At 47.4% G+C, this 12,521-nt stretch overlaps 1 protein-coding gene across 1 annotated transcript in view; it reads right to left on the bottom strand.

The window, feature by feature from the left end:
• FREM3 (FRAS1 related extracellular matrix 3) overlaps nt 1-12,521 on the bottom strand; it is a 71,507-nt gene that overhangs the window by 40,205 nt on the left and 18,781 nt on the right. The window contains 1 exon segment of the mRNA XM_050945492.1: nt 7,090-7,341. Coding sequence (XP_050801449.1) covers nt 7,090-7,341 — 252 coding nt within the window.

Consider the following 12,521-nt stretch of genomic DNA (forward strand, 5'->3'; position numbering starts at 1 on the left):
CCTCGTCGTCTTCCCCGGATGAGGCAGTGGCGGGTACCTCGTCCTCCAGCCCTCCCCCTCTAGATCTTAGGGCACACCAGGACCTCCTCCGACGAGTGGCACAAAAACTGGACATTCAAGCAGAGGAGGTCTCTGAAATCGAGGACCCGGTGGTGAGCATCCTCTCCGCCGATGCACCCACCAGAGTGGCCCTGCCTTTTATCAAGACTATTCAGGCCAACGCCGCTACTATCTGGCAGTCACCGGCCTCCATCCCTCCGACCGCTCGAGGAGTGGAAAGGAAGTACATGGCCCCCTCGAAGAGCTATGAATACCTGCACGTTCACCCGACACCCTGCTCCCTTGTGGTCCAGTCAGTGAACGACAGGGAGCGCCACGGTCAAGAGGCCCTGGCGCCCAAGTCGAAGGAGGCGAGACGGATGGACCTCCTGGGCCGCAAGGTCTATTCAGCGGGGGCGCTACAGCTCAGGGTCTCGAACCAGCAGGCCCTCCTTAGCCGCTACTCCTTTAACTCTTGGGTAGCGGCGGGAAAATTTGCAGAGCTGTTACCACAGGATACCTGCCAGGAGTTTACCACCATCCTGGATGAGGGCAAAAAGGTAGCGAGGACCTCGCTACAGGCCTCCTTAGATGCTGCGGACTCGGCCGCTCGGACCCTTGCCTCGGGGCTTACGATGCGCAGAATTTCCTGGCTTCAGGTCTCTGGCCTTCCGCCAGAGCTCCAGCATACGATCCAGGACCTCCCCTTCGAAGGCCAGGGCCTGTTTTCCACTAAAACAGACCCCAGGCTAAAGGACCTTAAAGACAATAGGGTCATAATACGGTCTTTGGGGATGCATACGCCTGCAACACAGCACAGGCCATTCTGGCAGCAGAACCAACAACAACAGCGTCGACCGTATCCTCAGTTCCGTCCGCGGCAGGACTTCACTAGGCGCCGCGGCAGGAACAACCGACGCAGACAGTCGGGTGGCCAAACGGGGCAAAACCAAGGCTCCGCCAAGGCCCCTCCTGGACCCAAGCCTTCATTTTGAAGGTGCGCCCGAGGGCACAGTACCAGTTTCCCCTTCGGATCCTTCCCCGCAGTTTTCCAACCGTCTTTCATTTTTCCTCCCGGCGTGGACCCAAATAACATTGGATCGTTGGGTCTTGCGTACTGTGCAGGCCGGTTATCGCCTGCAGTTTTCATCGCCCCTCCCCCTCCCACCATCCTCATCCCTCTTCAGAGACCCCTCTCACGAGCAATTCCTCCGTCAGGAGGTGCACACGCTCCTCGTCAAGGGAGCCATAGAGGAGGTTCCAGAGAGCGAGAAGGGCAAGGGGTTTTATTCCCGCTACTTTCTAATCCCCAAGTCCAGGGGGCCTCAGGCCTATCCTCGATCTGCGGGGACTCAACAAGTATATGGTGAAGTTGAAGCTCCATATGGTATCCCTTGGAACCATCATCCCATCCCTGGATCCCGGAGACTGGTACGCTGCCCTCGACATGCAGGACGCTTACTTCCATGTCGCCATATTCCCCCAGCACAGGCGTTTTCTCCGCTTTGTGGTCGACCGCCAGCATTACCAATTTGCGGTCCTCCCGTTTGGCCTCTCTACGGCCCCGAGGGTATTCACGAAATGCATGGCAGTCGTCGTCACACACCTTCGGCGCTGCCGCATTCACGTGTTCCCCTACCTCGACGACTGGCTGATCCGGGGCACATCGGAGCTGCAGGTCCGCGACCACGTCCGCAGGATCAGCAGCCTCTTTGCTGCCCTCGGCCTCGTGATCAACGTGGACAAGTCTACTCTGCTCCCCACGCAGAGGATAGAGTTCATCGGGGCCATTCTGGACTGTACCCTTGCCAGGGCCTTGCTACCCTTGCCCAGGTTCCAGTCGCTGTCGGCCATCATTCTGCGCTTGCAGGCGAACCCGCTGACCTCTCTAAGAACATGTCTGGCCCTCCTGGGCCATATGGCGGCCTGTACGTTCGTGACAGCGTATGCCCGACTCCGCATGAGGCCTCTTCAATCTTGGCTCATCGCGCAGTACCGGCCGGCCAGACATTTGTTGGACACAGTTGTCACCGTTCCCCAAAGGGTACTGGACTCCCTTCGGTGGTGGCTGGACCAGTCCGTAGTCTGTGCGGGGCTCCCATTTCATCCGCCCCAGCCCTCGGCATCCCTGACTACGGACGCCTCAGATCTGGGTTGGGGGGCGCACTGCGGCGCCCAAAGAACTCAGGGCTTGTGGACCCCTCAGGAACTGGACCTCCACATCAATATACGGGAGTTGAGAGCGGTCCGTCTTGCTTGTCAAGCGTTCGTCCATCACCTTCAAGGTCGTTGTGTCGCGGTGTTCACCGACAACACGACGACCATGTTCTACATCAACAAGCAGGGCGGCACCAGGTCCTCTCCCCTATGTCTCGAGTCGATGCGTCTCTGGGAGTTTTGCATAGCACATGCCGTTCACCTTTCCACATCCTATCTCCCGGGAGTACGAAACACTCTAGTGGATTGACTGAGCAGGTCCTTCCGCTCGCACGAGTGGTCCCTCCGTCCAGACGTCGCCTTCTCACTCTTCCAGAGGTGGGGTCGTCCCCGGATGGACCTCTTTGCGTCCAGGGAGAACAGGAAATGTCAAGCATTCTGCTCCTTTCAGGGTCGGGAGCCCGGGTCTATAGCGGATGCCTTCCTGATCCCATGGGCGACCCACCTGTTTTACGCGTTCCCTCCCGTTCCGCTGATACACAGGGTTCTCCTCAAGGTGCGCAGAGACAGAGCTCGGGTGATTCTCATAGCCCCAGCGTGGGCCAGACAACATTGGTACCCCATGTTGCTGGACCTCTCAGTAGCCAACCCAGTTGCCCTGCCCCTGCATCCGGACCTGATCACCCAGGACCACGGCAGGCTCTGTCACCCGGACCTTCCGTCTCTGCACCTTACGGCATGGCTCCTGCATGGTTGATAGGCTCCGAGTTACGCTGCTCTACCCCGGTTCGGGAGGTTCTCCTGGGCAGTAGAAAGCCTTCCACCAGGGCTACTTACTCGGCTAAGTGGAAGCGTTTCTCCTGTTGGTGTTCGGAGAAAGGTCTTCTCCCTATGGAGATTCCCATCACCACTATTCTAGACTACATCTGGTCCCTCAAGGCCCAGGGTCTGGCGTTGTCGTCCCTCCGGGTCCACCTAGCGGCTCTCTCCGCGTTTCATCCTGGAGTGGACGGGTGTTCCGTCTTCTCCCACCCCATGGTGGTGAGATTCCTGAAGGGACTGGAGCGTCTCTATCCACAGATCCGCCCTCCTGCCCCTTCATGGGATCTCAACCTGGTCCTAACTCGGCTCATGGGTCCTCCATTCGAGCCGTTAGCTACTTGCTCCCTGCTCTATCTCTCATGGAAGACCGCCTTCCTAGTGGCCATCACCTCAGCTAGACGGGTGTCAGAACTACAGGCCCTCACAGTAGATCCCCCGTATACGGTCTTCCATAAAGACAAGGTGCAGCTGAGACCACACCCGGCCTTCCTTCCCAAGGTGGTCTCAGCTTTCCACATTAACCAGGAGATCTTCCTCCCCGTCTTTTTCCCAAAGCCCCATTCGTCCCGCAGGGAGCAACAGCTCCACTCGCTAGATGTCCGTAGGGCGCTAGCATTTTATGTGGACAGAACCAAACCGTTCCGCAAGTCCCCCCAGTTATTCGTGGCGGTAGCGGACCGGGTCAAGGGGCTACCGATTTCCTCGCAGAGGATATCTTCCTGGGTTACCTCCTGTATCAGGACCTGTTATGACCTGGCCCACGTTCCGACGGGCCGTGTGACTGCTCACTCTACCAGAGCACAGGCATCATCGCTGGCTTTCCTTGCCCGCGTGCCAATTCAAGAGATTTGTAGGGCGGCGACCTGGTCATCGGTCCACACATTCGCTGCCCATTACGCCCTGGTTCAGCAGTCCAGAGATGATGCGGCCTTTGGCTCTGCAGTGCTCCAGGCCGCGACTTCTCACTCCGACCCCACCGCCTAGGTAAGGCTTGGGATTCACCTACCTGGAATGGATATGAGCAATCACTCGAAGAAGAAAAGACGGTTACTCACCGTTGTAACTGTTGTTCTTCGAGATGTGTTGCTCATGTCCATTCCACACCCGCCCTCCTTCCCCACTGTCGGAGTAGCCGGCAAGAAGGAACTGAGGAGCGGGCGGGCCGGCAGGGGTATATATCTAGTGCCATAGTGGCACCACTCTAGGGGGAGACCTGCCGGCCCACTGGAGTTGCTAGGGTAAAAAGTTTCCAGCAAACGTGCACGCGCGGTGTGCACACCTACCTGGAATGGATATGAGCAACACATCTCGAAGAACAAGTTACAATGGTGAATAACCGTCTTTTTCAAGTTTTGGGTTCAGTTACTGCAAAATATTTTGTCGGACTGTGGGCCTCCTGATCCTCCACTGCCTTGCGCTTTGGGTAGTCATTTACATCTGCACAAAATGGGGACATTGTGGGTGTGGAATGGGAATCAATCAAAATAGGAACCCTTCACATGTGTGATGATTTATACCTCTGAAAAGTACAAGGTGAAAGGCAGTGGAGAAGCAGGCACCATGACTGCAACCTTGCCACTAGCTCCAGAGTCCTCTTTCATCTGTTTTCATCCTCTCCTCTGCTACTTCCATTAGGTTTTGTTGCAGCTCAGAGGACTAATAGAACTGTGGCATGGTGCACCTAGTCATGAGTAATTTGGTCAAAGAACTCTGTGCTAAGTTACCAGAGAAATTAAACACATTATTTGGGAGGCTTGGGCATACTCTTTGTATCTGTTGTTTTTAGCTTTTAAAAAGTTATCATTATTATTCCAGTAGGAAAGAGGCATTTTTCTGGTTTGAGAGTGCCTGCAAATCCCATTAAGTGTAACAATTTGAAATGTCAATTTGGCCCAAGTGTTCTGTCCAAAGCTCAAATCCAACACCAGCTACCAAAATTTGGGAAGACAGAAAGTTGTTCAGCTTCTCCTCTCTAGATCCAAAACCACCTATGTAGTTTTGGTTTCCAGATCAGATCCCACAACAGCAAGGGCCTGTTTTCTGGATCCAGTTCAGATTTGGCTGAATTAAATCATCCAGTCTCAGAAAACTTCAGTCATTTTGGATCAAACTCCTCCAAGGACAATTCACATGACTTCTGAACCTAAGCCCAAACCCTAGTTCAGTCTGAGACACAAATGTCAAACCATAGCTGAAATTAAATCCAGATTTTGTCTAAACACTACCTCCTCAGACTACTATTAGCTCTTAAAAACTCCTCTCTTGAAATCTGAAGGGGACATGTTTCACTTTGAAGTCAATGGGACTGTTCAGACGCTTATAGATAAGCATATACTTAACCTGGACTGAGGCCTTAGAAAGTTCTATGACTGAAAGAGACAAGCAGAATAGCCTGATGCCAAATCAAGGACCGATAAGAAGCATGCTGCAGAACAGTGGCAATTCTCAGCTGCACCCTTTGATGGCATTAAGCCTGAGACAAGCACATAGCATGGGAAGCAGTTTTTAGCTATAGCGACTAAGTGGATTTTTTTCCATGAAGGTAAAAAACCTGGTTTTTAAATCTGGAAAATCACTTTTCTTTTCATGGGTGGCTTAATTCCTCCTTTATGCTCTCTTCCTGTTCCCAAAATAGGATAAAGGAGCAGAGATGTCACTGTCAGCAAAAATTATAATAGCTTTTAGACAAGCCTCATCTAGTTAAAGACCATTACATTTTCATTAACTTAAATACCTTGGCCAAATTCATCCCTGATGTAACTCCACTAGCTTCAGGAGAATTACACCAGGGATGAGTATGACCCGTTCTCCTCTTCTCTTCATTTGAGAAAACAACATATGATCTGTCCACATATCAATTTGCTAGTGTCTGTCTTGAATAGCTGACTTTCTGCAGGACAGGAAAAGTTAGACAAAAACAATACTTAATAGTAATGCTTGTTTCTGGATCTTGCTTTTATTAACATCTCTGCTTCATTTAACATAGTGAAGTAAATTTTTATTGTGGTGCATAGAAAGTTAGGCCCAAAATTCCCAAGAGTATTGAAGGGAGCGATATGCCTTGAGCCTCACTGAAAACACAAATCACTGCTTCAAGAGTTCAAAGATGCCCTACTCCTACACCTGACACTATGGAGTATAGTAAGGTGATGTGGTTAGTTAGTACACTAGCCTGTTGCCTCTAAAAATCAAGGTTCAAATCCTGTTTCTATCACAAGTGAAAAACTGTTTTATAGTCAAAGCCTAAACCATAAAGACTCTCCTTACAAAATCTCTGCCTAAAACAGCACAATTAGATTCTGATCAAAAAAGGACTGGATTAGCATGGATAGCGAAGATTAGTATTGAAATACATCCGATAAACTATGTAGCTATAATACATAGCTCGTCCTTTGCTGTCTTTGTATCGTATTACCAGATCCTGAACCAAATTCTTTCTCGTTCTTTCTTACCATCTCATAAAAACACACAACATCCATATCTTCCCAATAAAGTGATTAAACTAAACATATCAGGGTACAGTGTGTCATAAAATAAACGAGCCATTCCCAGCTGCCTACTATCTACTTCTAATCTTCAACTTCACCTAACAATATACAGTAAAAATTCTATCCAGGGCATGGTACTTCAGAGAAAAAAGTCTAATGCTAGATATGGATTGCATTCCAAAAACTAGACTAATCCTACATCTGTGCAAAATATTCAAAATAAGCATAGACTTGTACCTCGGTGATACAATAGTCAGTCTAATCTGATAGATCAATCCTTGGTTAATAAAATTGCAAGACTACTCCTAGACAAGGAATAAAATTCAGTGTAATCCTGGACCCTTTACTTCAGTAAGAAAATAGCTAGTGTAAACCCAGATCTATGATTCAGATAACCATTTGATCCTATATCTATACACTTCAATAGAACAAGCAGTTACTCCTAGGTCTATGCCCTTGTATCATAAAATAGTTTAACCTTAGCTCTGTGTGATGGAAAATATGGTGAAAAAAAAAAGGCACCTAGCACAATAAGATCTACAAGGGAAAACCCTACAGAATAAAATTACTTCTGCCTACTCACCATCCTCTGTGCTAGCTAGGATTACCACTTTGGTGCTAGAAAATTTAGCACCGATTTGCCCACCCATCGGCATGCTCAGTGTGACACTGAAGGTCTCATCTTCCTCATACAAGGAATCATCAATAATGATGATGCAACAGGTTTTCTCGCTCTCATCCTCATCAAAGTTGATGATGCTGGTATGATCTTCAGGGCAGGAGATGTAGTCAGAATAGGATAACACAGTGGAGGGATTTGTGCCTGTGGCAGAGCCTACATTGGGGGATGGGAGAGAGAGAGAGATAGAGAGAAAATGAATGAAAGGGAATCAGAATATTGAGGATAAACCAGTCCTTCCACGCTGCAACACAACAAAAAATGGTTTAAATGTATTTTATGTTGGTCCTGAAGTATAAATATATTAAAAGCAATTACTTAAACATAGTAAAAGTTTGTTGAGTTCTCACAATTAACTGCATAAAGTGTTAATATATTTCATGTCTTGAATAATATGCATGGAATAATGGGTAGCTACTTGCATTTTTATTCCTATGTGTGTGTTATCAGAAGAGTAAAAAACACACCTTTTGCTTCTTGAAGTTACATTTTTTTAAGCTATTATAACTCATTTGACACAACAGTGAACAAATGCATTCCCTTTGAAAAGTACTTTTAAGTTGCAGCACTGCTTTTTAAACTAACATCTATGGGTCAGATCCTGCAGCTCTTATTTAAGCATGACCATGACTTCAAATGGACTTCCTCAAGTATAGATGAGAGCAGATTTTGGCCTATAACATATTAAACATTACTTCTGATCTTTGTTATACATGATACTCAAATACTGGGTCAAGAGTGTATATGCAAAAATTAATATATTGTAATGAAATAAATCAACTGTTTCTTTTTGTCCTGGCAGAAGACGACAATTTCATTTTATCTTCAAGTTAAGAAATCACACAGGTGCCTGGATTGGACCCCTCCCACACTGTTGAAAGATGATGATCAGTAGACAAATCTACATCTTGACAAATCTTCATAAATCCTTTTGCTCATTAGAACTGCTACATTTTTACTATGAACAAATCCTTTAAGGATCAACCTTGTATTGCACACCCAGAATGCTCACTGAAGTTTAAGATCAGGATCTCAGTCAAACAAATGGTAGGAATTCAGACTCTACTTTCATCTCGCTGTAATTACTAGGACATAAAAATCACTCTGGCTTACAAATATATTTACTTAATCTAAACACTGTGAGCCAAAATTTAAGACTGAGATGCCTAAAGTGAGACAACTAAATCTATATTAAACACCTTAAGTAGCTGGCTGATTCTCCAGAGGGCTGAACAACTCATTTTGCAGTGACGCCATGGTCCCCAATGTGCAGACTGCGGTCTTTCATGTGTCAGACGGGTACATGGAAGTGAGACTTTCAGGGATAGGAATGCATTAGAATCAAAAAATAACAGTGAAGTGGAGACTGCCACATTTAGGGCTTTGGATAAAACCCTGTTTTACTTGCAACCAGTTTGCTGGCCACATAGAACAACATAGCAATTAGGTAATTGACTGACTATTTGAGTAAAATGGCCAGTATTGCTTAGGCCAGACAGATTGACAACCTACAGGGATGCAAAGTCCTAAATCGCTCAGTGAGATCTTTTGTACCCCAGGATACCACAAAAGAGGGAGGGAGGGGAATGCTAGTAAAGCCCTGTAAATCTCTCGTAAGGGAACAAATGACCTTTGAGACCTTGACTTTCTAAAGATTCCTGCCAGTCACAGAGGCTTTCTGACTATGACAGCCAAGGTAAGGAGCAAAATGGAAGGAGAAGACTTTAAACAGACTTTCTGAACTAGAAATTAAAAAGAAAAAAAGGCTACACAACTGAGAATGAGCTTCCATTTTTCCTGCTCAGAGAGCAAGCAGAATGTTGATATCACAAGCTTTGATTAGCTGATAGAGGACTTCTTTCTACATGAAAAAGAGTCTCATAAAAATCTCCACATTTCACTGCTCAGACTAAATGCCAGCATCTATCTAAGTTTCATTTATTAATGGTCATTGCCTTATCTTTATGAGATCTAGTCCCCTAGTACATTTTATTTTTCATCATCAAATAGTTTTCTGGTATTGTCATAAACAGATAAGTAAGAGTTAATAGAACAAAAGTGCTTCATATCTCTTTTGCCTGGAAAGGGTTAACAAGAACAGTGAGCCTGGCTGTCACCTGACCAGAGGACCAATCAGAGGACAGGATACTTTCAAATCTTGAGGGAGGGAAGTTTGTGTGTGTGCTGTTAGTGTTTGATTGTTGTTCACTCTGGGGGCTCAGAGGGACCAGATGTGCAACCAGGTTTCTCTCCAATCTCTCCGATACAGGCTCTTATAAGTTCAGAATAGTGAGTACTAGGTAGATAAAGCGAGTTAGGCTTATGGTTGTTTTCTTTATTTGCAAATGTGTATTTGGCTGGGAGGAGTTCAAATTGGTATTTTGCTGAAAAGATTTTAAATTTGTACTTGTATACTTAGGCTGGGAGGGTATTCCCAGTGTCTATAGCTGAAAGACCCTGTAACATATTCCATCTTAAATTTAAAAAGATAATTTTTACTGTTTTTCCTTCTTTAATTAAAAGCTTTTCTTGTTTAAGAACCTGATTGTTTTTTTATTCTGGTGAGACCCCAGGGGACTGGGTCTGGATCCACCAGGGAACTGGTGGGGAGAAAAGAGGGAAGGGGAAGAGAAAGGTAAATTTCTCTCTGTGTTAGGATTACTTTCTCTCTCAGGGAGAATCTGGGAGGGGGAGAGAGAAGGAGGGGAGAAGGTGGATTTTCCTCTCTGTTTCAAGATTCATGGAGTTTGAATCACAGTGATCTTCCAGGGTAACCCAGGAAGGGGAAGCCTGGGAGAGGCAACGGTGAGGGAAAGGGAGCTTGTGTTAAGATCCAGAAGGACTGGGTCTTGGGGGTCCCCGGGCAAGGTTTTGGGGGGACCAGAGTATACCAGGCACTGGAATTCCTGGTTGGTGGCAGCGCTACAAGTACTAAGCTGGTAACTGAGCTTAGAGGAATTCATGCTGGTACCCCATCTTTTGGACGCTAAGGTTCAGAGTGGGGAATTATACCATGACATGGTGTGCAGCGTGTGGGATAGATAGATAAGATAGAATCTGAAAGCCATTGAGGTTTTATTTCTCTCCCTGCTATCTATCTGCAGGCATACTGAGAGGTTTGGGTTTAGGAGCAAAAACCAGTAGGATTTTTTCTGTCTCTTTCCCTGCAGTTGCGTGTAAAGCAGGCTAGAGGAGATTGTTTGTTTGTTTTTAAAAGCAAAGGTCTGCAAGTTTTTTTGGTGTCTCCCTTCTGAGTACTCTGAAGCCATAGGCATTAGGTTTAACATGGGTCTTTTGTTAAACAAAGGGACTCCAGTTGTGAGTCAGCAAACACCAACAAAACACATTTGCAAATGAATGTTTTTTTTTCCTTTCTAACTCTGTCGGGAATAGCTAGGTAGAAGAAGTTTAAAAAAATAAAAGACTCTGTTGCTAAGCAACCCGAAGAAGGCAACAGAAAAGCAGCAGTTCAAGCAGCAAACAGCAGAGGGCACCCCAGCACAAGGAAGCTGGAAGTATGAGTTCCAAGGAATGGGCAAAACTGGATGCGGAGAAACAAATCAAAGACGCAGACCACAAGCGAGACATGGAAAAGAAACAAAAAGAACTAGAAATAAAACAAAAAGAGATAGAACTGAGAGAAAAAGAGATGGAGCTGAGAGAAAGAGAAAAAGAGGCTACCCACAGGAGAGAGCTGGAGATAAGGGAAAAAGAGGGGGAAGACAGGGAAAAAAAGAGAGGGAAAGAGAGAAAGCATGAACTGGAATTAGCGCAGGCTAAGCAGAACAACACAGCCAACCCTAACAACCCTTCGCCAGTAGTTGTTCCACATCCCAGGAAATTTCCCACCTACAAGGCAGGTGATGACACTGAGGCCTTCTTAGAAAATTTTGAAAGGACCTGCCATGGGTACAACATCTCTGAAGACCAGTACATGATAGAGCTGAGGCCACTGCTCAGTGGACCCCTAGCAGAGGTGGCGGCTGAAATGCCTAAGGAACACATGAACGATTATAAACTTTTTCAAACCAAGGCCAGAATCAGAATGGAGCTAACACTCGAGCATGCCCGTCGGAGGTTCAGAGCCCTAAGGTGGAAACCAGATGTGTCATTCACCCGACACGCCTACCAAATTGGAAAGAATTATAATGCCTGGATATCACGAGCCAATGTTAAATCTCTGGACGACATGCACCTCCTAATACAATTGGAGCAGTTCTTAGAGGGTGTTCCTGAAGAAATAGAAAGGTACATCCTAGATGGGAAGCCCAAAACTGTAACTGAGGCGGGGGAGATTGGAGCCAGATGGGTGGAAGTGGCAGAGAAGAAAAAAGCTACTATCAAGGGGAGCGAATATCACAGGGGTCACGACGACAATAAACCCTATACCCAAGGGCAACCCAAGACCCCACCTACAACCCAAGGAAAGCCGTCAACTCCCTATTCTCTCACCTCACCAATCTCCAGTAACCCACCTCGGCCCAGTGACCAGTCAGCTGGGCGATGCTTCAAGTGTAATGAACTGGGACATATAAAGGCCAACTGCCCCAAGAACCCCAACCGAGTGCAGTTCATTATATCTCTATCACTCCAAAGATCCCCAGGCCCAGATGCCTCTCAAATACCCTCAGAGCGAAGGGAAATTTTGAGAGTAGGTGGAAAGAAGGTTATCGCGTGGAGAGACACAGGGGCACAAGTGTCAGCTATCCACCAATCCTTAGTGGACCCCAAATTCATCAACCCAAAGGCCCAAGTGACAATTTACCCCTTCATGTCACAAGCTGTAGACTTGCCTACAGCTTAACTGCCTGTCCAATACAAAGGCTGGTCAGGAAAGTGGACTTTTGCAGTCTATAACAATTATCACATCCCCATGCTACTGGGAGAAGACTTGGCCAACCAAGAGTGGGCCAAGAGGGTGGGAATGGTTACACGCAGCCAAGCCAGGCAAGCTTCCAGACCCATCCCTGTTCCTGAGCCGTCCACAGAGGCCCCGTCTGTGTTAGCAAAGACCCAGACAGAGGTAGTGGACCGGGATTCCCTGCCAACCACTGCAACAGCCACAGTACCTCCAGTCCCAGACCCGGACCTGGAAACACAACCAGCACTAGAACCATTGCCAGCACTGACGCCAGCGCTTGCAAATGCATCTTCAACCCCAACACCAGAGAGCGCCAGCGAGCCTGAACTGGCAGAAGCAGCAGACAACCATACCCAAGAGGCTCAACCGGAGCCTGAAATACCACCTGGTGCACCAGCAGAGAGCGGTTCACCAGCCACGAAAACAACCCCAGCACCTACATCGCTTCCCGAGGGACCAAGCCCAAGTTCACAGT

Source organism: Gopherus flavomarginatus, chromosome 3 (assembly GCF_025201925.1).
Source record: "Gopherus flavomarginatus isolate rGopFla2 chromosome 3, rGopFla2.mat.asm, whole genome shotgun sequence".
NCBI classification, from domain to species: Eukaryota; Metazoa; Chordata; order Testudines; family Testudinidae; genus Gopherus; species Gopherus flavomarginatus.